Source organism: Theropithecus gelada, chromosome 10 (genome assembly GCF_003255815.1).
Source record: "Theropithecus gelada isolate Dixy chromosome 10, Tgel_1.0, whole genome shotgun sequence".
Lineage (NCBI taxonomy): Eukaryota > Metazoa > Chordata > Mammalia > Primates > Cercopithecidae > Theropithecus > Theropithecus gelada.
This window is the reverse complement of record NC_037678.1, coordinates 13,555,314-13,580,416: the sequence shown is the minus strand read 5'-3', so window position 1 is coordinate 13,580,416 and position 25,103 is coordinate 13,555,314. Positions and strand designations below refer to the sequence as shown.

At 54.4% G+C, this 25,103-nt stretch overlaps 2 protein-coding genes across 6 annotated transcripts; one reads left to right on the top strand and one right to left on the bottom strand.

Annotated features, from left to right (window-relative positions):
- Positions 1-256: 256 nt before the first annotated feature.
- TST (thiosulfate sulfurtransferase) lies at positions 257-9,283 on the bottom strand. Of its 2 annotated transcripts, none has more exons than XM_025399140.1 (3): positions 9,266-9,283; positions 7,245-7,860; positions 257-720 (listed from the first exon to the last, which is right to left on the bottom strand). In XM_025399140.1, the coding sequence occupies exons 2-3, from the start codon at positions 7,837-7,839 to the stop codon at positions 422-424; spliced, it is 894 nt and encodes a 297-aa protein (XP_025254925.1). In that variant the 5' UTR covers positions 7,840-7,860; positions 9,266-9,283; the 3' UTR covers positions 257-421. The 2 variants fall into 2 exon arrangements, with proteins under 2 accessions (XP_025254925.1, XP_025254924.1); XM_025399139.1 differs by lacking the exon at positions 9,266-9,283 and adding an exon at positions 8,503-8,625.
- MPST (mercaptopyruvate sulfurtransferase) lies at positions 8,740-19,507 on the top strand. 4 transcript variants are annotated; one of them, XM_025399136.1, is made up of 4 exons: positions 8,740-8,877; positions 13,184-13,359; positions 13,624-14,242; positions 18,905-19,507. In XM_025399136.1, exons 3-4 carry the CDS (start codon positions 13,648-13,650, stop codon positions 19,201-19,203), a joined length of 894 nt encoding a protein of 297 aa, XP_025254921.1. In that variant the 5' UTR covers positions 8,740-8,877; positions 13,184-13,359; positions 13,624-13,647; the 3' UTR covers positions 19,204-19,507. The 4 variants fall into 4 exon arrangements, with proteins under 4 accessions (XP_025254921.1, XP_025254920.1, XP_025254923.1 ...); XM_025399137.1 differs by lacking the exon at positions 8,740-8,877 and adding an exon at positions 8,885-8,975; XM_025399135.1 differs by lacking the exon at positions 13,184-13,359.
- The last annotated feature ends 5,596 nt before the right edge of the window (positions 19,508-25,103 follow it).

Sequence of the window (25,103 nt, the reverse complement as noted above, 5' to 3'; positions counted from 1 at the left end):
CTTCAGCTCTCCGGCTTTCTGGTTCCCCTTCCACCTGTCTTCCTGGTAGGACCCAGCGTGCTCTGGGACAGAGTTCACCTGACATGGGACAGCAGGAGGCTGTTTCTGCCAAAACTGAGTGAAAGCGGTGTCCTCGGTATGGCTTCCACAGCCGGAGGGGCTATGGTGGTCTCTGTCCTTGGTGGCGTCTCCAGAGTTTGAAAGAAATGGAAGTTTGGGGGCAAGGATGGAACCCAAGGAGAGGCAGGCAAACTACTCAGAAAAGGCAAAGTTTATTCCAGTGTTGACAGAGAGAGGGTGAGCCTTGCACAGCAATTCTAAAAACATGTCAATCTCCTTCACCTAAGAGGTATGAACCGGCTGCAAGTCATGGGGTTACTAAACCAGCCGCAGTTATACAGTAAGCAGGAGACGTCACGGCTCAGGCCTTCTCAGACTTTCCCTGGGACACACGGCTCTCTGGGGGGGCCCGGCGAAACCACTCGGACCAGGAGCCATCGTACACGGCCACATCAGGCTTGCCGCAGAGGTAGGCAGCCAGAGCCACATGGCAGGCGGTGACTCCCTTGCGGCACGTGGCAATGAGAGGCTGCGAGAGATCCACCTTCTTGGTCTGGAACAGAGCACGGAGCTCTTCTGCGCTCTTCTCGAAGCCATCCTCAGTCAGGAAGTCCATGAAAGGCATGTTGACAGAGCCACGGATATGGCCCGAGTCCAGTCCTGGGCAGGGCAGAGGACACAGGTTAGGGGATGTATGAGGGGTGGGGACTAATGGAGCCTGGAGGATTCAATCAGCTGTAGCTGGAAGGATAGATAGCTTTGCAAATAAAAATCACATCTTTGCTCTGCTTGGAGCTCAATTTATTCCCAGCCCCACCTACTATCATTTCTCATGACTTAAGACGCCTGCACCTCCTCCCCTAACACCTGTCTTAAAGTCGAGATGCCCAAAAGCACACCTGCTTGAGAGGACAGCGGCATGAGTCTCAGCTCCACTAACCTTTACCTTGGGCAAATCATTTCACTTCTCTGAACCTCAGTTTTCTCATCTGTAAAATGGGCTCAGTGGTACATACCTATCTCACAGCAATGTTGAGAAGAGCAAATGGGACAACTTATTGCAAATGCTATGTGCTGAGAACACAGTGGTGAAAGGGAGAGACACAGCCAGGCCCTCTGGGAGATTCCAGTCTAACAAGAAAGATGCTAAATAGATAACCACATAACCAATCAGATATGTCACCTCATTTTACAGATGAATCCCCTGAGGCTTGGCGAAACAACACGGCTCACCTAAGGCCACACAGAAAGATGAAGGCAGACCCAGGATCACATCGGGGCCTCTGGTTTTCTGTGAAGCACACAGTTGCAGAAAGAGCAAGTGACCTGGTGTCAGACATAAGGTCAAATCCCACCTTGAGCAAGTGATGTCAGCTCTCTGAGCCTCAGTTTCTCCATAGGAAAAATGGAAATGAGAGTACCCACTGGGTACAGGCTGCTGTACGGAGCGGATGGCACAAGGAAAGTGCTGGCTTTGGAGGTTGGCCCACCCACGCTGCCATGCTGCACCCCCAGCCACTTCACCACCTACGGAGGGTGTAGGGGGAGAACAGGGACAGTGTGGGCCTTTTTGGTCCCCTCCAAGAACTTGGATGGAAGCAGAGTGGAGGGACTAGGCTGGCTCTAGGTCCTTTCTGGAACTGTCTCAGTACCCAGTGAGGGCCCTCAGCCAAATCTGGCTTCAAAAGAGTCAGGAATTGGGACAAAGGGGAACAGGCCATGGCCAGAGCTGGTGCCACCAACAAGGTGAGGCCACAGGCCAATCCCACACATGCCCCAGGCCACTCCTCTCTTCCTCAAGCAGCCCACACCCTGGCGGGGGTGGGGGCTCCGTGGTTGGCCCCGCTCCCAGTGCCCAATCTGCACTTTGGCCTGACATAGGCCTATCTCCAGCTCTTTGAGCCCTCCTTGCTCCCCAGATCCCCATCCCATTCAACCTGGATTATGGGACAGGGCAGGAGCAGGGTGGCAGGAGTGGGAGGGGAGGGATCTGACTAATGTGGCCAAGGCACACACTGTAGCTGTGTACAGCCAAGCAGGCCCTGAACCTCCAAGCCTCAGTCTCCCTCCTGCAGAACGGGGAGAAAACCCCACCTAGGCAGGGTGCGGTGGCTCACGCCTGTAGTCCCAGCACTTTGGGAGGCCGACGTCAGTTCAAGACAAGCCTCGTCAACATGGTGAAACCCCATCTCTACTAAAGATATAAAAAAATAGCCGGGGATGGTGGCAGACACCTGTAATCCCAGCTACTTGGGAGGCTGAGGGAGGAGAAACGCTTGAATCTGGGAGGCGGAGGTTGCAGTGAGCCAAGATCGCCCCATTTCACTCCAGCCTAGACAGCAAGAGCAAGACTCCGTCTCAAAAAAAAAAAAAAAAAAGTAAACCCCACCTACCTCACAGGTGTGTGGGGAAGTGTAACTACTGCAGCTAAAAGAACCCAGTGACCCTGGCAGGCACATGATTCGGTATGTCATCATTCCAGTTATGTCCTGCTCCTTTCATCCTGGGGCCAAAGCGGATTCCAAAATCTATTAGTACAAGTCGAGTTTGATTGGCAGTGGTGTTTACAATCAACTGATCACCAGTTACAGATTTCTTTCTTCCTTCTCCACTCCCACTGCTTCATTTGAATAGCCTGAAAATAAAGAAGAAAGGCCAGGCATGGTGGCTCACATCTGTAATCCCAGCACTTTGGGAGGCCCAGACGGAAGGATTGCTTGAGCCCAGGAGTTGGGTAACATAGCAAGACCGTATCTCTATAGAAAAAAAATAAAAAATAAAAATGAGCCAGGCGTGGTGGCATGCACCTGTAGTCCCAGCTACTTGAGAGGCTGAGGTAGGAGGATCACTTGAGCCCAGGAGGCTGCAGTGAGCTGTGATCATGCCACTCCAGCCTGGGTGATAGAGCAAGACTCTGTCTCAAAAATAAAATAATAATGAATTAAAAAAGAAAGTTTGATTGAATGCAATGTATAAAATTAGAGTTTTTCTTCCTGTTGTGTTTCATCTGTTTTGCCTGGAAACTTGAATCTAAGATGTGCACCCACCCTTCCAATGAGGAACAATGGATCAGCTGGCATCGAGGGCATTCTTTCCCAAGAAACCCAGCTTTAAAATGTTTCCACATCCAGGCAGTGGGCCGGATTGAAGCGCATTTGAAAGCACAAAGGGTTGAATCCTGTTTTGTTTTGTTGCCCCCATCCCTGATGACACAGCCCCACTGTGTTCCTCTGATTACATAAAGGGCACCTCTTCTGAGTAAAGATGAAGTCAGGGAGTTTCTGTAGAGCGGGCTTCCCACACTGGGCCAGCTGGATGGGGTGAAGCGAGGGGAGCTCAGGGCCTGTCTGGGGCATTTAAATGAACTGTGGGAAGGGCTGAGATGAACCTGGGCCAGAGAACTTTCAAGAACAGCCAGTTGGTGGAAAGGCAGGTTGGGCCGGAAAGCAGAGGCTCCCATGCTTCTCTTCCCAAGTCTAGCTGAAGGCTTCTGGCTCTCCCTGCCCCCAGCAGGCATCCCCCCATGCCCATAACCTGTGGCGCCAGGCACTTGACGGCAGGTGCTCTCAAGAACGTTATCCTCCTCAATCCTCACAAAGCAGGGGAGATTATTCTCTCAGCATTGCTGGGGAGCCCAGGCTCAGAGAGGTAAGGTCACTTGCCCCAGGACACACAGCAAAGGTAAGTGAAGTCTGATTGGTCGGCCCCCAACGCCTGTGTTCTTTGACCACCCTGAGCCTCCCTGGAAAAGGAGACTGAGGCGGGGAATGGATGAGATGACCTCTTATGCTCAACTACTGGAGTTCACATCCCTCAGGCCGCTGGTAGGTGTGGATTTTTAAGGCCAGCAAAAAGGTGTCTGGCCCTTTCTGCTTTCACTAAGGAATCCAGAGCAGGCAGCCCCAGAAGGCAACCCCTTAACTCTGGCCAGGAGGAGGCAGCCCCGCACCCTCCCCGCTCCCTCAGCCCAGCTCCCAGCCCTGGGAGGGAGAGACACGCAGAGTGGATTTTCAGTCCCATACAGCAGCCTGGAAGCCACACCGTGGAGCTGTGACCTTTCCCTCAGCCCCTGGGTTTGCTTACAGCTCACCCCACCCACAGCAGTAGCCTTGGGAAACTGCCCCACCTTGAAGCCTGGCAACTTGGGGTCAAGTCTCAGCCACTTTGCCTTAACAGAGAAGCCCTTTCCCTGTCCCCACCCACAAAGTGAGACCAAGCCTACCCTACCCCTGCCTGCCTCCCCTTGCAGGGCTGCTGCAGGTGTCCAGAAGAGACTATGTAAAAAGGGTTCTGTACATAAAAGTGCTCATTAGGGGGTCGATACCCCTCTCCCTTCTTCACCCTCACTCCCTCCAAGAAGGGAGGCAAAGAAAATTAACTTGATAAAGAAACTGGGCTGAATAAACTCCTACTTTGCCTCTCTCGCTTCCTCCAGCCCTCCTCTCAGGTGAGCAGTGCTCCTTTCATGAAGAACAGTCAGCGGTGAAGGCACTAGCCTGAGGCTACGCATCAGTATCACAGCTGGATGGAACCTCACATCTGGCTGACTCCAGGACTAAGGGCTTGTGGAAGGACAAAACTACAGTCAAAGAGGAAGGTGCTTGCCTAAGGTGGGCAGGCAGTGGCCGCCAGGTGTCTAGGCTCTGCTTCCCACTCCATTTGGGGCCATTTCTTCCAGAGATGATCAGGCCCAAGGCCTGATCCCACAGGCCTGCCACCCCCATGCCCCTGTGTGTTACACCTGGACTGCTGAAGCTATAGGGTACCTCCCCGATCCCACATCAAGCTGGGAACCATAAACTTGGCAGAGCCTCACGTGCCTTTGTGTCCCCAAAATATCCTGTATGGCAGGTCAGCAAAGCCTCTTGGAGGAGGGGGTTGGGGGGGAAATGCCACACCCGCCAGGTTTTGTATTGTCCCTTACCCTTCTCGCAATCCCTTTCCAGCCACTGTTACTTTTTCTTTCTTTCTTTCTTCCTTTTTTTTTGTTTTGAGATGGAGTCTTGCTTTGTTGCCCAGGCTGGAGTGCAGGGCGCGATCTCGGCTCACTGCAACCTCCACCTCCCGGATTCAAGCATTCTCCTGCCTCAGCCTCCCAAGTAGCTGGGATTACAGGTGCGCACCACCACGCCTGGCTAATTTTTTTTTTATTTTTAGTAAAGATGGGGTTTCACCATGGTCAGGCTGGTCTCGAACTCCTGACCTCGTGATCCGCCCATCTCGGTCCCCCAAAGTGCTGGGATTACAGGGGTGAGCCACCACGCCCGGCCGCCACTGCTACGTTTAAACAAATGCATACTCATGTGGGTAGGGCTGCCGTGACTCCTCTCATTTTATGACAAGGAAACCCAGAGAGGCCAAGCAACTGGACTGAGGTCACCCCAAGGAGGAGTGGCTGAACTGAAATGAGAATCTATGTTCCCTGGTGCTCCTGAGGGAAACTGGAGGAGGTGGGAACAGGATCACAGAGGAGGAACTTCAGCATCCTGGGCCTTCAGGAGGCATTACCCACTGCAGGCCATTTTCCTCCTCTGAGCCTCAGTTTCCTTATCTGTAAAATGGATGAGGACATTGGGCCTGGTACCTCCAACCTGTCCCTTCCATTTATTTCCTAGGTTGCTTCAGGGCAGGCTGGGAAGCAGCAAGAGAACCAATTCCACTGATCCTCCCCCAGTGACAGCTTAAATCCCAAGGAGAAGAGGTATCTTGAACCAAGGCCAGGAGAGGGCTGCAGGCGTTCCCAGCTGGGATTCTCTGGGAGGTGCCAAATGAACTTGAATCTTCAACTCCAGACCTTCAGAGAGCAAGCAGGCAAGAAAAATATGGGGCCTGGAAAAGCTGCGCTGGAAAGGGCAGAGACCTCGCTGTCCTGGCTCTGTCACTAGCTACACAGCCTTGGCCCCTGCCTCTGTGCACCTCAGTCTCCCCTCTGTCAGATGAGGTCACCTTTCAGGCCCTCCAGCTCTAAGAGTGTGCAAAACAGTTTCCCCAGAATTCTCTCTGTGGGAGGTACAGACCGGAAGGGATGTTTTTCAACAAATCAGGCAAAATGTTGCACATGAGTTAGATTCTGTAGAGGAGCCCTGATTGAGGAAAGACCCACCAAGGAGGTGCAGAGGACAAGAGAGGACCCTGCTCCTGGAGATGGCCAGGCAGGGGCTGGAGGGCACTCAGCAGGAGTGATGGCAGCGAGACTCCAGTCCTGCATCTAAAAAAGGGAAGACCTCTGAGGTTCTCTGTGGTTAGGAGGTTCTAGAACTCAGCATTTCCTCTCCTGAGGCTCCCCCCAGCCCTCAAGTAGTATCCAATCCACTTGGCCTTCCCTTCCACAGGAGGGGAACTTCTGACTCGCCTTCCTGGGGCAACTAGCAGAGGGGACACCCTCCTAGCCCTGGGAAGTAGGGGTAGGGCAGCACGGGGCGCATCCGGGTTTATAGCCCTGGTTTGAAACAAGGCAGCATTGGGTTTGAATCCTGGCTTCCACCACTTAACTGAGCAAGTAACTTCATGTCCTGGCATCAGTCTCCCCAACCCCCTGCCGCCAAAACAGGGGCATTGAGCTTTGTTCGCTGAGATAATGCGGTACCAAGTGTCTGGCATGAAATGGCAGCTGCTGTTACAGCTCTGCAGACAGGCTGCAGCTACCTGGAAAGGTTAGGGAACACGGCCTTTGCAAACACCAGTCAGGGGCCCCAGGAAAGCTAGCTCTGGGGAGAGGGGGATCCTGGGGGAGGGACACTGTTGATGTCTGTAAGGGTTTCTGTGGGACAAGAGAGGCCTGGAGAAGCTGGAAATGTCCGTGGGAGGTTTCCGTACAGCAATGCAAATGCTGGCTCAGGGGCATGACACCCTTAGGTATATCCTAGCACATGTGGGGCAGCTGGTGCCTGGGAGTGGAGGTGGTGGACATGTCACCAGTGACTTCTGCTGATGTCACTCCACACAGATGCTAGATGGCTTCTTAGTACATGGCTATGGAGACACATTCTTGGGTCCTTGTGCATCCAAGCTGAAAAAGCCTTAGGTTTGTCTCCACCTTCTGGTTTTATCGATGGAAAGACTGAGGCCTACATGGGAGGATTGAAGCCATGGGACGGACCCTGGAGAGGGTCCCAGTCATCCTTACTCCCTATCCTTCCACGGGGCAATATTCCCCAGGGACCACCCAGCACTGGGACACCTACCTACTGCATCCGGCTCCGGCTCGGTGCCCAGGAACCGCCCTTGAGACCGTGAATCCACCAGCTGGAACCTCTTAGATTCAAGGTTCTCCAGCACCTGCTCGTAGTTCTTGAGCAGGGAGCGGTCCAGTGTGGCTTTGAAAACAGCCGGTTCTGGGCGTGAGGGCTCGGATGTCACCGGGTGGCCCTCCTTCAGCCAGTTCCGGAAGCCACCATTGAGCACTGATACGGTGCGGTGGCCAAACACACGGAACATCCACCAGACCCGGGGAGCATAGAAGCTGCCCAGGTGGTCGCCATCATACACCACCACGTGCGTGTGGTTGCTGATGCCCAGGCGGCCCACATAGTCGGCGAAGCCAGCCTCACTGGGCAGCATCATCTCGTAAGGCGACGCCGTGTCCCGGCACTCCTCTATGTCAAAGAAAGAGGCGCCGGGTACGTGGCGCTCGAGGTACTCCTTGCGGGCCTCTCGGGTGCCTGGTGAGTACCAGGACGCGTCCAGCACCCTCAGGCCGGGCCCCAGCTTGCCAGTCCTGATGGACTCCGCCAGCCACTTGGTAGAGACCAGCGCCCGGTAGAGCACCTGATGAACCATGGCTTCAGCTCTGCGTGTCACCTGGCACGGGTGGGAACCAGGAAAGAGAGACAGGCGTGAGGAAGTCGGTGTGTGCAGTAGGGTGAGGCCTGGGAGAAGCTCTTTCTCCCTCCGCACTCCCCCGGGTTCCTTGTTTACTGCAAGCCAGCGGGGCTGTGGCGTGCAGCGGGGTAAGTTTGCAGATTCCCTCTGGAAAGCCGGCCCCGCCCCTCCCAGCGGGCCTGGGGGCCCAGCGCAGAAGCGGGTGGGGCAAGAGTTTCCGAGGACTCCAGATAGGGGTGCTTCCTGGGACAGGGGTCTGGCTCCTAGAAGCTACAGTACTCGATCCCGCCAGGAAAGAGCAGTGAAAACATGCCCGGGATGGGGGGCGATGGCATCTTGGGCTTATAATCCCCTTTCCTTCCAAGGCAGAGGGGGTGGGCGCACGGCGAGGAAGCTCCGCGGGCCGCGCACAGGCCATCGCCTGCGGCCTCCCCAGGCAGCCCGAGCTCGCCCGCCTCCAGAGTGCCCAAGTCCGGCCCGCGGCTCACTGCCCTCTGCCCTAGGTGGTTCAGAGGTTCCCGGGGCACCCCGTCCCACTCTCGCAACGCTATCCTTCCCCGGGCAGCAGGTGGCCCGGCCGGCGGCCCAGGCGCCCGGCCGCCGCCCCCGCCCCGCACTCACTCGCCCCAGACGCCGCGCCGGCGCTCGCCCTGGCCCGCTGGAGAAGTTGGCCAGTTCAAACCCCCGGCCGCAGCTCCCCGGGCGGCGCGCACCACCGCGCCGCCGCCAGAGGGGGGACCCTGCTCCGCCCGCCGCCACCCCGTGCCGCCCTCGCGCCGCCGCTCAGCGCCCGCACCCGCCAACCTCGCGTGCAGAGCCTTCGGGACCCGCGGGGGTCTGAGAGGGACGCCGGGTGGCGCGGGGGTGGCGCAGGCCCGGGCTAGGCGGAGCGGGCGTCCCCCCACGGCCCGGCCGGTGGAAGGCGCGGGCAGCAGCGGCTCCGAGTGGCTGCGGCGGTGGGCTGTGCCGGAGTCTCCTCCCTTTGGCCAGCTGCAGGTTGGTGGCTGGAGGAGGGGACAGCTGCGGGCGCGGGGAGGGGGCGCAGCGCTGCAGGGGCCATGGCGGAGCCGGGAAGCCAGGAGTCCGAGATCCTGGTAACTGCCAAGGCGTGGCGGCTTGCCTTTCCGGAGGGGGAGGGAGTAGCTCTTTGGGGGTGCGCGGCGCGGGGCTCCCGCGCGGGACCTGGGCGGAAGAGGGGGCGCAGTCTAGGAGAGAAGTCGCGCCGCTACGTTGGCACTAAGGGTGACTGTCCGCTTGGGGCGGCCTGCCGGGTGGGGTCGTGGCGAGTGACGGGTGGGGAGCCTTGGGTGGAGGTGGGATGGCCTGGTACCACCAGAGAGGGTGGGAGAGAGAGAGGAGGACAGGGAGACGAGACCCCGGTGACCCAGAGGCCCCAGAAAGAGCCACTAGCCAATAGCTTGTTAGTGAGTGAAAGGAACTAACGTTGTCAAGGCCTGCTTGGTGTGGCACTTTGCTGGGTTCTCCCGTGATGTGACTTAGTTCCCACAATAACTGAGGAGTAGGCCAGAAACTTACTAAACAGGAGAGAGCGGCAGAGCGAGTTGCTGGAGGACACACCCAGAGTTGAGGCCAGGCCGGGTCTGATCCTGGTCTGAAGCCCACGTAGTACCGGTTGCCTTTGCTTACCTAGCTCTTCCCTGAAGCCTCGTGCTTTTAAAAAAAATGGCTTGTTTTTAACTTAGACCATGTAATCATAAGTTGATGTAATTCAAGTTTTAATAATAGCTGTGTTTAACAACCAGTTGGCAAAATTCCTGAAAAGCTCACTGTGGGGGACTCCATTGCTCCTCCCTAGCTTTTGCAGAGGCTAGCCTGGAACGCTTTCCTTGTTCCCCAACTCCGACCTTTTGTTTTGTTTTGTTTTGTTTTTTGAGACAGGCTGTGGTTCTGTGGCCCAGACTGGAGTGCAGTGGCGCCATCTTAGTTCACTGCAACCTCCACCTCCCAGGCTCAAGCGATCCTCCCACCTTAGCCTCCCAAGTAGGTGGGACCACAGGCATGTGCCGCCATGCCTGGCTAATTTTTAAATTTTTGGTAGAGATGGAGTTTTGCCATGTTGTCCAGGCTGGTCTTGAACTCCTGGGCTCAAGCGATCTGCCCATCTCAGCCTCCCAAAGTGCTGAGTTAACAGGCATGAGCCACCGTCCCTGGCCTCATCCCCCTTTTTTAAAAAAGGTTTTGTTCTAAAATGCTCACAGCAATCCCCAAAGCCTAGTGTCTGGTGGTTGGGGGAGGGGGTGGGCAGGAGGGACCAGGTAGGGAGGTCCTAGAGGAGTGCCCAAGCTCTGCTCCTCAATGGGTACCCTGGATCCAGCCTGCTACTCACGCTTGCCTCAGTGCAGCTGTGTACCCTCCTGACATGAGCCTGGGGCGGTTATGTCCTAGGGTCCTCCACTCCCAGGGCACCCCCACCTATGGTGATCCTGGCTCCTGAATCACACAGGCACCTGGTTTCTACCCCTCCCTGACACCCACAGCCTGCCCTCACACCCTTCTTTATGGCCCACAGTCCTTTGTGAGAAGTGCCAATCAAGCAGGGAGACTGGGGCAGGTTGACCTCAGATCTCTGAAGTCCCACCAAGCCCTGAAATTCTAACATTTTAGATTTGCTGCTGTCAGTTCCAGGGCCACCAATGAGAGTAATGGAAGAAATAATGCAATACTATTATTATTATTTTGAGATGGAGTCTCAGTCTGTCACCCGGGCTGAAGTGCAGTGGCGCGATCTCAGCTCACTGCAACCTCTGCCTCCCAGGTTGAAGCGATTCTCCTGCCTCAGCCTTCCGGGTAGCTGGGACTACAGGCTCATGCCACCACACTGAGCTAATTTTTGTATTTTTAGTAGAGATGGGGTTTCACCATGTTGGTCAGGCTGGTCTCGAACTCCTGACCTCATTATCTGCCCGCCTTGGCCTCCCAAAGTGCTGGGATTACAGGTGTGAGCCACCGCGCCCGGCCTAAACCGTTTTTAATGATTATTAAAACCAGCCAGATGTAATGCATGACGGTTGCCCCTCTACCTTTATTGTTTAATCTTGGCTCTAAGAGGTGGAGGTGGGAAGCTCCATTATAAGGAACAGAAACTACCCAGAGACCCTACACAGCCACTGTCACACAACCAGTTAAGCAGTGGAGTGGGGTTTACATTGATTTGGGGGACTCTCTGGCTCCCAAACCAGGGCTCTTTCTACTCTAAATGGATGATTGGGTGAGGGAAACAAGGATCCTCAAGAATGGGGGACAGTGTTGGGGGTGCACCAGGGCTGCTGTGGTTCCCACAATAGGGTTCCTCAGGAAGGAACCTGCAGCAGCTGCCAGCACAGCGCCCCCTAGCTGAGATGTAACGCAAGTAATGGGGATTGTCCCTTAGCCAAAGATCCCTTGGCAGCCTCCCTACTCTAAAGACCATGCTGAGCCTTCCTGGGCCCCTGGAAAAGTCAGATTCGTCTGGACTTCCTCCTACTCCAGGAAGCCTTCCCACCTCTTCTGCTGCCACCCCAGGCTGACACAGGGGCCCTCTGTGCTCAACACTGAATTCTAAACTGTCCTCAATTTCACTGTCTCTTGCCTGCAGCCTGATTTTTACCCCCAGGGCTTGGCAAAGGCAAGAGGGCTCAGTGTCCCGCACAGGGCCTGACTGCGTGGGTGAAGTGGGTTCCTAAAAGCCAGCTGCCGCGAGACTGTGGGGGTGGGCACAGGGTGTCACCCTAGAACTCATTAGGCCCTAGTCATCATGGCACCTGGGGCAGGGGAAGTCCAGCCTGAGGGGGTCAGACTCTGACTGCCAATCCTGAGGCTGCCTTCTGTGACTACAGGCAAGGCACTTATTCTTCTAATTGCCAGTGGCCTCATTCATAAAGCAGGCATCCTAATACCTGCCCAAGGCTGCGGTGCCTAACATGTGACCTGGCCCACAGAGGCACTCAGTCCACAGATGTTGTTCTCTACCTGCCCCCTTCATTTCACCGGCAGGACTGCCTGCATTGGGTGTCAAGGTTGGACCTCGCACAGGGGATAAGTGGGGGCTGACCTGCAGCCCTTACTCCACACACCCAGCCATGTGCCCTGGTGGGGGCTCAGCCTCTGCCTGGCAGAAGGGGCCCTTTCCTCTCACCTGCGCAGTGGTGGCTTCCCAGCACAAAGGGCTTAAAGTGTTTGGGGAGTCTACACCCAGGAAGGCTGTGGGCTGGCCTGGCATAGCGGGCTGGCAAGCTGGTACACTGTCAGCCTGTGGCATGCAGGAAGGATGGAGAGGAGAGGGAGGGAGGGGCGAAATCACTGTTGCTGCTGCTATAAGGGCCAGAGAGAGCCCAGGCTGGACAGACAAAACCTGGCCTCACCAGGCTCCCGGAGCCTGCACAGAGTATGTGGCTGAGAAGTCCGGATTCTGGTGCCGGACTGACTGCCTACTGAGAAGCCTGGCACCACCGGGTCAGGTTAGTGCACTTTTTCTTTTTTGTTTTTTTTTTTGAGACAGAGTTTCGCTCTTGTCCCCCAGGCTGGATTGCAATGGTGCGATCTCAGCTCACTGCAACCTTCACCTCCTGGGTTCAAGCAGTTCTCCTGCCTCAGCCTCCTGAGTAGCTGGGATTACAGATGCCCGCCACTAAGCCCAGCTAATTTTTTGTATTTTTTTTTTTTTTTTTTGAGACGGGGTCTCGCTCTGTCGCCCAGGCTGGAGTGCAGTGGCCGGATCTCAGCTCACTCCAGCTCCACCTCCCGGGTTTATGCCATTCTCCTGCCTCAGCCTCCCAAGTAGCTGGGACTACAGGCACCCGCCACCTCGCCTGGCTAGTTTTTTTTTTTTGTTTTTTTTGTTTTTTTTTTTTTGTATTTTTTAGTAGAGACAGGGTTTCACCGTGTTAGCTAGAATGGTCTCGATCTCCTGACCTCATGATCTGCCCATCTCGGCCTCCCAAAGTGCTGTGATTACAGGCTTGAGCCACCACGCCCGGCCAATTTTTTGTATTTTTAGTAGAGATGAGGTTTCACCATGTTGGCCAGGCTGGTCTCAAACTCCTGACCTCAGGTGATCCACCCGCCTTGGCCTCCCAAAGTGCTGGGATTACAGGCGTGAGCCACTGCAGGAGGCCAGGTTAGTGCCCTTCAGTGAGCCTGAGTGTCCTCCTTGAAACGGTGACAATAATATACCAAGCCTCTTAAGATCCCTCATTCAACACATACTGGAGAGTCTACTGTGTCAGGCATTGTTCTAGGATATTGTTAGGATTTAGTGGTGCCCAGCAAGAACTCAGTAAATGCCAGCTACTGTTCCTATTAGGTGGCCAATATAAATGCTTGATAAGTGAATGAATGACTTCCATTTGGGACTTGGTTGCAAATAAAGCCAAGCTGCATCTTAGGGAAGGGTGGAGACTTTGCCCCTGCTTGTGCCTTGAAGCCAGCAGAGCCTTGCCCTAGGATACCTCCACCCACCCTCCTGCCCAGCAGGTGGAGGTGAGGGGCGCATCCTGGGGCTCTCCATGAGGTCATGGTCATTGGGTCACTCGGAGCTTGTGTTTATATGAAGCCTGGCAGAGGGAGGCCCCTGGCTACCCACCTCTGTGCCCGGGTTCACCACCGCTGGTTTCTGCGTTCTCTGGACTCTGCCCTGCATGGGCCGCACCTCCCCCGCTGGCCCTCGCCCATGCTCCAGCCCCAGCCCCAGCCCCATCGGCAGCCTCTCCTTGCTTCCCTCCTGACATCCTCCCTGTCGCCCAGGCCCGTAGTCCGAGTGTCGCCACCATGGCTCCGCCACAGCTCTTCCGCGCGCTGGTGTCGGCGCAGTGGGTGGTGGAGGCGCTGCGGACCCCGCGCGCTGGGCAGCCCCTGCAGCTGCTGGACGCCTCCTGGTACCTGCCGAAGCTGGGGCGCGATGCGCTACGCGAGTTCGAGGAGCGCCACATCCCGGGCGCCGTCTTCTTCGACATCGACCAGTGCAGCGACCGCACCTCGCCCTACGACCACATGCTGCCCAGCGCCCAGCATTTCGCGGACTACGCGGGCCGCCTGGGCGTGGGCCCGGCCACCCACGTCGTGATCTACGACGCCAGTGACCAGGGCCTCTACTCCGCCCCGCGCGTCTGGTGGATGTTCCGCGCCTTCGGCCACCGCGCGGTGTCACTGCTTGACGGCGGCCTCCGCCACTGGCTGCGTCAGAACTTCCCTCTCAGCTCCGGCAAGAGCTACCCCGCTCCCGCCGAGTTCCGCGCTCAGCTCGACCCCGCCTTCATCAAGACCTATGAGGAGATCAGGGAGAACCTGGAATCCCGGCGCTTCCAGGTGGTGGACTCCCGAGCCGCCGGCAGATTCCGCGGCAAAGAGCCCGAGCCCCGAGACGGTAACGCGGGAGAAGGGGACGGGTGGTAGTCGGGGGCATGGCCTGTGTCCTGAGCGTTTTCCTGGACTTGACCTTTCTTTTGTTTTTTTAATTTATCTTCCTTTCATTTCGTTTTTCTTTCCCTTCCCTCCTTTCCCCTTTTCCCTTCCCTTCTTTCCACAGGGTCTGGCTCTATCCCCCAGGCTGGAGTGCAGTGGCACAATCATGGCTCACTGCAACCCCAACCTCCTGGGCTCAGGTGACCCTGCCCCTCAGCCTGACCTCGCCTTTAAAGACCACTGCATGAGCTGGGGAAGGAGATTTGACTTCCACTTGCCTAGGTGACTTGTTTGTTAAGCAGAGCGATAATACTGGCCACACCCCTCCTGGGCTTTGGCCAGTGACTCTCCCTAGCTCCTTGGGAACGCTGGTTGCCCAAACACCTTTCACTCGAATTGTGAGTGAGGTGTGGGGGGTCACTGTGGAATGTTGGGGAGCAGGCCCCAGTGTGAGAGAAAGCCCCAGAGGGATGGTCCTCATCAGGGCTACCCATGCCCCTGAGGATGGTGGAATGAGGGCAGAGTCGGGGGCTGCATAAGAGGAAGTCTCTCCCAGGGGCCAAAGCTTGGAGAGCTGAGGGCGGAAGAGGGATTAAACAGAAGTGGGTAAGGCAGACCCTTCTGCCTGTGGGCTGGATTTCCTCAGGCAAGAAGCCTGTGGGTAAGTTCTGTATAATGCGGGGAGGGGTCCCCACAAAGCAGACTGGTCAGTGGTCACACTGGTGTGAGTCTTTCAAACATCCCGTGTGAGTATATACTGTCATTGTACAGAGGAGGAAATGGAGCCTTGCTCAGCGTCTCAAGAAACAACCCAGTCAGGATTCAGACCCGGGAGCCTGCGCACTTAACAGCCGTGACCAACCAGGAACTCCCCAGCCCTTTCTCTTGTGCCTTCAAGAGTGCAAGAAACTGACCACTGCCCCTAGGGAGCTCTCTGAATAGCATTACCAGGCCTACAGATTGGGTTTGGAGCTGCTTGGGCTCACCAGCATTGTTCTGGATGGCCTGAGGGCAAGGACTGTCCCTGCTCTTAATGCATCCTGAAGATTAGCTCAGTACCTGGCACAGAGTCCATGTGCCAGAGAGGTCTGGTGAATTCAGAAGGTCCCTGTCACATGGACTCCTGCAAAGCAATGTTGATGTTATCAGAACCATAGGAAACAGCTGATATCCAACCATTTTTGAACCTACACAGGGGTCAGTTTCGTGTGGTTCCGCCTAATGAGAGCACCACCTTGATCCTGTTGGGTTCTCCATCTCAGCCCCAGGAGGTTGAGCAGCACAGGGGAGCTAGCTGGTGGTGCCACATTTACGTGGGCTTTGTGACACATGACGGGTCATCTCATCTCTGAACCGCAGCTTCTGCCTGTGTAGACTGGGAGCAGTAACCCAGAGCATAAAGACATGGTAGGGGCAAGGAGAGCAAGTGTGTAAAGCACTCAGCTCCGGGTTTTCATGCACAAGTGTGCTGCACACAAGAAGGTGCCTAACACATCTCAGTCGTACTGGCTCATCTATAGAATGGGAGGTGATACACGCCTAGCGGGCTTGTTGTCAAAACAAACTAAGCTCAGTGCAGCTGGATCAGTGATGAATATCACTGTCATCATCATTCCCACTCCGCATCCTGAGGCCTGGCCAAGTGACCCTTGTGATGTGCCACACCAGTCCAGCAGGCAGGAGAAGCATGCTTTGCTTGGTGGGGTTCAAGGTGTAGGGACGGCCCTCCCTTTACAGTCACCACCCTGGGTTGAGAGTTTGTTTTCTTCCTTGCTCTGAGCTGGTCTCTATGTGATATCTGACCAAGCCCAGTTTCTGTGTCTGTTAAGTGGGATGCGTAACCCATTCAGCCTCTCCGCGGACACGGGAGTGCCGTCTCTATGCCAGGGTCTGAGAATAGATACCGATACATGGGCCAGCAGCTCCCGTGGGGCTGTCACTCCAGTGCCGAGGGAAACCAAGGCAGAAGCTGGACAAGAGTCTGAATGGCTCAGATTTGAATCATTAGGTTTTTTTTGGGGGGGGGGGGTTTGTTTGTTTGGGTTTTTTGTTGTTGTTGTTGTTTTGAGATGGAGTTTCGCTCTTGTTGCCCAGCTGGAGTGCAGTGGCACAATCTCAGCTCACCACAACCTCTGCCTCTCGGGTTCAAGCGATTCTCCTGCCTTAGCCTCCCAAGTAGCTGGGATTACAGGCATGTGCCATCACGCCCGGCTAATGTTTGTATTATTAGTAGAGAAGGGGTTTCTCCATGTTAGTCAGGCTAGTCTCGAACTCCCAACCTCAGGTAATCTGCCCACCCCTGTCAGCCTCCCAAAGTGCTGGGATTACAGGCGTGAGCCACCGTGCCTGGTCCAAGCATTAGTTGTGAATGTTTATTTTGTTGCAAATCCCAGTCCTGCATGAAAATGGGAATGTTAGTAACCCCTGCCTCAAGGTAGGGCAGTAAAAACAAAAAACATCCTGGGAGTCTGCAGAGGCAGGGGCCTTTCCCATCCCATTCTTGGTTTTTTTTCTTTTTTTTTCTTTTTTTTTGAGATGGAGTCTTGCTCTGTCGCCCAGGCTGGAGTGCAGTGGCGCAACCTCGGCTCACTGCAAGCTCCGCCTCCTGGGTTCACGCCATTCTCCTGCCTCAGCCTCCCGAGTAGCTGGGACTACAGGCGCCCACCACCATGCCCGGCTAATTTTTTTTTTATTTTTAGTAGAGACAGAGTTTCACCGTGTTAGCCAGGATGGTCTCGATCTCCTGAACTCGTGATCCGCCCGCCTCGGCCTCCCAGAGTGCTGGGATTACAGGCGTGAGCCACCGCGCCAGGCATCCCATCTCATTCTTTCTGCTACAATCAAAATGATCTTTTAAAAATGGAAATCTAGGTTGAGCAAGGTAACTCCTACCTATAATTCTCACACTTTGGAAGGCTGAAGTGGGAGGATCCCTTGAGCCCAGAAGTTCAAGACCATCCTGGACACGATGGCAAGCCCCTTCTCAATAAAAAAAGAAAGAAAGAAAGAAAAAGTAACAGTAAAAAAGTAAACATAGAAACCTGAGTTCCCCCTGCAGTCAGGTCAAAGCCCTCAAGTCTTAACTCCAGGCCTGCTAAGGCGTTTCCATCCGCTTTGGCTTCCCCTTTGGGCCTCTGCCTCCTCACTGTCTGGGCTTTCTCTACAATAACCTAAAACCCCTCTGAGCAACAGGTGGTTACCTCGCCTCTCAGATTCCCTTTGCCCGGGATGCTCTAGGCCTCCATCCACCCAGACCCCTTTATGTGACTGAATCCTGCTCATCCTTCGGGGCATTCTCAGAGAAACTTCCTCCACCCGCTGAGCCCCCAGCCAGTGTGGCATGATGGTGGGAGGCATAGACTTGCCTGGGTTTACTCCTCCTTGCCCTCTGCTAGCTTGCACAAGCTAGTCTTTGTACTTCATTCTCTTCATCTGTACAAAAGAGGATAATCATTTCTTTCCCAGAGAATTTTGGGGTGTATTAAAGGAGAAACAATAGCTGACCGTCTCCAAACAGTGCGTGGCACAAAGTAAGCATTCAGTAACATCAGCTATTGGCCGGGCAAAGCTCCTATATTCCCAGAACTTTGGGAGGCCGAGGCAGAAGGATTGCTTGAGGCCAGGAATTCAAGACCATCCTGAGCAATATAGTGAGAACCCATGTCTATAAAAACCAAATTAGGCCAGGCGCGGTGGTTCACGCCTGTAATCCCAGCACTTTGGGAGGCCAAGGCAGGTGGATCACCTGAAGTCAGGAGTTCGAGACCACCCTGGTCAACATGGTAAAACCCCGTCTCTACCAAAAATACAAAATTAGCCTGTAATCCCAGCTACTCGGGAGGCTGAGGCAAGAGAATCACTTGAACCCAGGAGGTGGAGGCTGCAGTGAGCCAAGATCGTGCCACGGCACTCCAGCCTGGGCGACAAGAGCAAAACTCCGTCTCAAAAAAAAAAAAAAAAGAAAGAAAAAAAATTAGCTGAGCATGGTGGCATGTGCCTGTAGTAGTCCCAGCCCCTCAGGGGGAAGCTGAGGCAGGAGGATTGCTTGAGCCCAGGAGGTTGAGGCTGCAGTGAGCCATGATTATGCCACTGCACTTCAGCCTGGGCAACAGAATGAGACCCTGTCTCAGTAATAGTATCAGCTATTGCTATTACTGGCGTTATTTTTTTTGACATGCCCCAGGCCACCCAGTAGGGCATTTTTGGAACACCCATTATGCTTGTAAGTATTCAGTTGCCTGTCTGTCCTGCCAGATTAAAACTCCTTGCCTGCAGGTGCTGCACGTTCTAGCTAGGCAGGGGTCTTGTTTATTGCTTTGCTGTCCCTAGGGTGCATAGTCAGGAAATCTTGGGGGCCAATTCTTAGATTCAAAGTTCAGTCAGCAATTTGGCAGATGCATTAGCCTTAGATGGTACTTAACGTCAGTATCACCGTGTATAAAATGGGGACTCCTCTAAACAGTGCTCGAATTTTATCGTTGTGATAATTAAACGAGATGGTGGATAGAAAGGATTTAGCACCATGCTTGCATGGCGTGATCTCAATATCTCGGGCATCACAAATACGAGGCACCATTCATAGCACCCTTCTATTTGTCGCCTCCTCTCTGCTCCCCTGCTGTAGGCATTGAACCTGGCCACATCCCCGGTACCGTGAACATCCCCTTCACAGACTTCCTGACCCAGGAGGGGCTGGAGAAGAGCCCTGAGGAGATCCGCCATCTGTTCCAGGAGAAGAAGGTGGACCTGTCCAAGCCACTGGTGGCCACGTGTGGCTCTGGAGTCACGGCCTGCCACGTGGCACTAGGGGCATACCTCTGCGGCAAGCCCGACGTGCCCATCTATGATGGCTCCTGGGTGGAGTGGTACATGCGTGCCCGGCCCGAAGATATCATCTCAGAGGGCCGGGGGAAGAGCCACTGAGGCTGGGCAGGACGCAGGCAAGCTCGAGTGATGCTGGCCACCAGCAATGCCTGGCCTGGTAGCTCTGGCTCTGCTTTAACCGAGAGAGTGTTTCTTCATTCAACTCAGGTGACTTTTGGGTGACATCTCAAAGGCCAGGAATCCCGTTGACTTGTTGGCTGCCCGTGGGGGTGGGAGGAAAGGCAGAGGCGAGCCCTGGAGGAGGGAGGCTGCAACTCTGAGCTGCCCACATGGTGCTGAGCTGGGGCCCCGCCTCCTTTCTGTTTTATTTTTGAAGAAATAAAACCACCAAGTGCTAAATCTTTGTAGCGCTGGGGCTGCCTCGGTTTTCCTAAGGAGCCAGGGGTTCTGTCATGCCCAGCAAAGGTCACTCTGGGGAGCCTGAGGGTCTTGGACATCCTGTCTCTGCCTTCTGAGCAGTGCTGGGGCCCCAGAGCTCTCCGCTCCCCTGACTGGGCTAGCACCTAGCAAGCTCTCCCTTGGCCCGTAATCCCGGGCGTTCTCCCTTCTGGCATCTGGCCTGTTTAAGGTGAATTTTGCTGTGACATGTCTGTGATCCCACCCAAAGCTACTCTCCCACCACCTGCCCTTCTAGCAGGTAAATAGTACATCTCATTTCCAGAAGGAGATGGGTCCAGAGCTTAACAGGAGCCTGTGCCATGCCAAGGAGGAATGTTCCAGCCCAGCTGGGATATTCTAGGGAAGGGCTGACTGGGCTGAATTAGAGGAGAACCTGGCTGTAAACTCTGGAAGCGCACACTTGGAGGCTGGTCTCTGGAATTCCCGGAGTGGGTGGACCCAGGGAGTTTGATTCTTTCTGCTCAAGGAGAACCTCTCTCCCCATTTCCCAAGGATAGGGGCTCCATACTCCTTGCCCTGGATTTATCCTTTGTGCAGAGGTGGATGTCGGTGTCTGAGAAGGCCCCAAATTCCCCCCTGCCCATCACGACCTGGATCACCCCTCCCAGCCTTTCCAGCCCCCAGGCACCATCTCAGCAGGCAGGGGCAGTGCCTGCCAGGCAGCACTGGGGAGATATCTTATTGGCCCTTCCTTTGGAAACAAGACCAGAGAGGGCGTTTCTGGCCTCTGCACTAGATGCCAGTAATGCTGCCCAGTTATGGCAACTGAAAGTCTCCAGATGTGGCCAGCTGTCTCCTGGGGGGCAAAAATCACCCCCAGTTAAGAACCACTGCTCTAGGGGCAAATAACACCATTCGCCACTGCAGTCAGGAACAGCGTAGACAGGGAACCCAACGTGGAGGGGCTGCCTGATCCCCATCATGAGCACCTTCTCCCAGAAGTGGAAGTGAAGCAGTTTGGACACTCCCCTCTTGCTGGCCGGTCTTAGATAAGCTTTATTTTTTCTTCCTGGAATGGATCTGCCCCTTGGAGGAGACAAGTTTGTCTGCAAACATGTGAGGTTCTGATCTAGCTTCTGGTCCCAGCCACTCCACACAAGGCTGCCTGACCTCAGACATGCTGCCCAGCCTCTGCAGGCTTCGATTTCTTCCCCCCTCCACCGCCCCCCAAGACAGAGTCTTGCTATGTTGCCCAGGCTGGAGTGCAATGGCATGATCTCAGCTCCTTGAAACCTCTGCCTCCCAGGTTCAAGCTATTCTCCTACCTCAGTCTCCCGAGTAGCTGGGATGACAGGCACTCACCACCATGCCCAGCTAATTATTGTATTTTTAGTAGAGACAGGGTTTCACCATGTTGGCCAGGCTGGTCTCAAACTCCTGAACCTCATGATCCGCCCACCTCTGCCTCCCAAAGCATCGGGATTATAGGCATGAGCCATAATGCCCAGACCCGTTTCTTCACCTTTAAAACGGGCACAATAGTACCTTCCTGGCCAGCATGGTGACTCGTGCCTGTAACCTCAACACTTTGGGAGGCATAGGTGGGAAGATCACTTGAACTCAGGAGTTCAAGACGAGCCTGGACAACATAGTGAGACCTCATCTGTATGCAAAAAAATAAGAAAAAAGATGAGCCAGGCAGAGTGGCATATGCCTGTAGTCACAACTACTTGGGAGGCTAAGGTGGGGAGATCGCTTGAGTCTAGGAGGTCAAGGCTGCAGTGAGCTGTGAATACACACCACTGCACTCCAGCCTGGGAGACAGAGCGAGAGCATATCTTAAAAAAGAAAAAAAAAAAAAAAAAAAAAAGAGTACCTTTTTGAGCAGTATGAGGATTACATGAGATAATCCATAGAAACTGTTTTGCTTGGTGCAGAGTAAACATCAAATGTTTCTTTCCGTTAGTTTTAAAGGAGTTTTATTTATTCAGCATGTTAAGTGCCTTCTGCACTTCTGGCCCTGGAGGAGAGAGAGTGACAAATAGAATTGTGTCCCAGCCCTCTCAAAGCTTTCAAACTAGGGAGGAGAAACTAGTCTTTTCGAGTACATTTCCAGAGAGAAGGGGGTGCTGTGAAATGAGCTATTTCACAACAGACTAATTTTACAGGTGAGAAAACAAGCTCAGAGAGGTTCAGTGATTCGCCTCAGGGCACACAGCTAGTTTGCTAGAGGAACCTAACTGGAGTTAGAATTCTCCAGGGAAGGAGTTTCTCCAGCGGATCTTGCCTGCCATGGTTTTCCAGATTCCAGGATCAAAGTAAGAACAGAAACACGTGAGAAGCTCAGGGAAGATGGCCACATGTTTCTCAGCTCCACAGGGAAACCTTGAGCAGTGGAATTCAATCAACGGGTTTGGGTTAGGTGCCCTTCCCCTACCCTAGTCCAACCTCTAGCAAGGAAACCAAGGCTGATCCCAGCCCTGGGCTTTTTTTCTCCTGGGACGATCCTCGTTGGGTATGGACAGGCTTGGAAGTGACCTGCCCAGAGGTGGGAGATCTAGCTGTACCTTTCTAGGACTCACAGAACTTCAGCTTAACTTTGTAGGAGTTTGTTAGGAATGAACTAGGCACACACCCTCCCCCGAGCTCTGTCCGGCCTCCTGCAAGCCTGAACTCCTAGAATAATTAACCACTCACTGCAGGATCCTGGCCTTTGCCAGGGCCTGCCTCACCCACCCTGTGTGTTCGAGGCAGGAGCTTGCAACACTGAGCAACAAGAATGATGAAATTTTTATCCACTTGGCAAATATTTGCTTGGCGCCCCCTCTGTGTCAGGAGCAGTTGGAAATGCGTTTCCCAACCTTGCCTAACCAGCCGCGCTGGAATGTTTTCCGCTTCCTGGGTCATTGCCGCCAGGGATCAAAGCCCCCATCCACACAGTGGCCTGAATATGGATCTATGTAGTGATCTGGTCCTGGTGCTCTGGAATCAGCTTTGCACCAGGCCCCAGAAGGTCTGCATTCCAGAGCCTTCCTGTTGGGGCCTCAGACTTCTCATCTGAAAAATGGGAGCAAACTCAGTTCTGCCATGCCCAGTGTGGGTGTGATGTCACATCAGGTAAGGCTCAAAATGAAGTCAGCTGTCATACCTACTGAAATAACCTCAGCTATATAAGCACAGTGGAGCTTTATTATCCTTAACTTATGGAGGATGAATCATTTGGGGGAAGATGAAATGTTGAAATGTTCAGGTTAACAGAAAGTGTTATTTTAAGCAACTAAATTTTTCGCCTATTAACCTGGTAGGGGTGGAATGTGGTAGGCTGATCTTGCCTGAACTTCCAGTGGCTTTGTTTGGTCCCTTGATTGCACAGCGATACCTGCAGGAGCTCCTTGCCCTTAAACTGTTAGGACTTTGGGGTCCTCAGGTCCTCGATACTGAATCCTAGCTGATTGCCCTTCCAGTTTCCTGTCCCTGTTCTCTGGAGTCTGCCTCGGCCTACTTCAAGGCGGGCCTGCTCTCTAGATAATGCCACCGTTCGGATGGTTTCAATGACTATGCTGAGCCAGTGACTCTGGAATCGGGGCCTCCCGCAACTGGATTCCTCCTGAACTCAGACCCCTGAGTCGTGGCCTGCCAGGCCCCAACCCTGCTCCTCCACCTGTGTCCCCTGTCTCAGCGTGCACGGTCACCACCTGTGGGTCACCCAGGCCCAGACCTGGCAGCAAGCGACCTGAGACTCTGTCCCACTTAACTACAGCCAGTCAGACCTCCACCTGTACTCCCATTGCCTTTGTCCAGGTCCCCCACCCAGCCCACTCCCAACACTCAGCCTGTCTCCTCCATTCATTCCAGGGCACTTCCTAGGGACAGGCCCTGTGGCAGGATCTGGGGGCATGGAGGATAAAGACCAGCCCCGCCGGGCGCGGTGGCTCAAGCCTGTAATCCCAGCACTTTGGGAGGCCGAGACGGGTGGATCACGAGGTCAGGAGATCGAGACCATCCTGGCGAACACGGTGAAACTCCGTCTCTACTAAAAAAAAAATACAAAAAAACTAGCCGGGGCGAGGTGGCGGGCGCCTGTAGTCCCAGCTACTCGGGAGGCTGAGGCAGGAGAATGGCGTGAACCTGGGAGGCGGAGCTTGCAGTGAGCCGAGATCGCACCACTGCGCTCCAGCCTGGGCGACAGAGCGAGACTCCGTCTCAAAAAAAAAAAAAAAAAGACCAGCCCCGAGAGGGGGCATTCGCCTCATGGGGCAGGATAGACATGGACCCTGGCAACAACGTGGCGAGGAGTATCTGAGAAGTGGAAACACAGAGAACCACCATGGATTGGGGGGGGCTGGTTCTGGGTCTGAGAGGCACCTCCACACCTGCACATAGTCCCTTTTATGAATTCCCTGGACTGTGCCCCCTTGCTCCAGGGAGAGCTGCAGCAGGGGACGGTTCAAAGGGCAGCCTCCGGAGCACCCTGACCTCCAACTCCCTGGCCGTGAGTGTGGGCAGAGGGGCCTGGATTTCCTCATCTGTGACATGGCAATAATCCACTTTATAGGACTGCTGTGAGGATGAAAAGATTTGGTTCATACATAGCACTGAGAGCAGAAACTGACCCGATAAGCACCAAATCCACGGGTTGGTTGGTTCGTTGTTTGTTTTGAGATGGATGGAGTCTCACTCTGTCACCCAGGCTAAAGTGCAACGGTGTGATCTCGGCTCACTGCCACCTCCGCCTCCCAGTTTCAAGCAATTCTCCTGCCTCAGCCTCTGGAGTAGCTGGGATTACAGGTGCGCACCACCACACCTGGTTGATTTTTGTATTTTTAGTAGAGACGGGTTTTCACCATGTTGGACAAGCTGGTCTTGAACTCCTGATCTCAAATGATCCACCTGCCTTGGCCTCTCAAAGTGCTGGGATTACAGGCCTGAGCCACTGTGCCTGACCATGGTGTTGTATTGTTACAGTTACTGCTCTCCTGCCCTGCACCTGCCCCGCCTGCCTCCCTTGGCTGGGCTGTAAACCCTTGAGGGGTAACGTATCTTATTCATATTTCCTGTCCTGGCACCAGCACAGCAACTGACATGGACGGGGGTGTTGGGGCTCAGAAAGCGTTGCCCTAAAATATGGTGCTCTGACATGAAGCAGCCTCAAAGTCTATCTGACCTCTCTGCCTCCTCTAAATTCTCTGTCTCTCTCAAAGTGCAGGATGACACTGTTCTCTGAAGTTTCTTTATCTATCTAGAAACTGGACCTGCCAAAGGGGAACACAATTACCTTTTCTGGAATATCATTAGCCAGATGTTAAAACTCATATCCCAGAGGATATGAGACTGAACATTAAACACCACACCTAGAGCCCAAACTTCATCCCAAACCATTATCTGCTCTCTTTCCCATTCAAGGTCCAAAGAAATTATTAATTATTGTCTAGACCTTGGACTCATTCGTTTCCCCCTAAAAACCATTGACTGTCCTTCAAATCGCCACGTGTCCCCCATCTCTCCTTCCCCCATGAAGAAGGGCGTATGTACCTGTACCTCACTGGGTTATTGGGTAACCATTCTGTGATTCCCTCGTGCTCTGCACGTTGAAATACATT

Coding starts and splice junctions, on each gene's coding strand:
- TST (XM_025399140.1), bottom strand. CDS start 7,839: ATGGTTCATCAGGTGCTCTACCGGGCGCTGGTCTCTACCAAGTGGCTG. Junction 721..7,244: donor GCCGGAGCCGGATGCAGTAG/GTAGGTGTCCCA, acceptor TGCCCTGCCCAG/GACTGGACTCGGGCCATATC.
- MPST (XM_025399138.1), top strand. CDS start 8,940: ATGGCGGAGCCGGGAAGCCAGGAGTCCGAGATCCTG. Junction 8,976..13,623: donor GCCAGGAGTCCGAGATCCTG/GTAACTGCCAAG, acceptor CCTGTCGCCCAG/GCCCGTAGTCCGAGTGTCGC. Junction 14,243..18,904: donor AGAGCCCGAGCCCCGAGACG/GTAACGCGGGAG, acceptor CCCCTGCTGTAG/GCATTGAACCTGGCCACATC.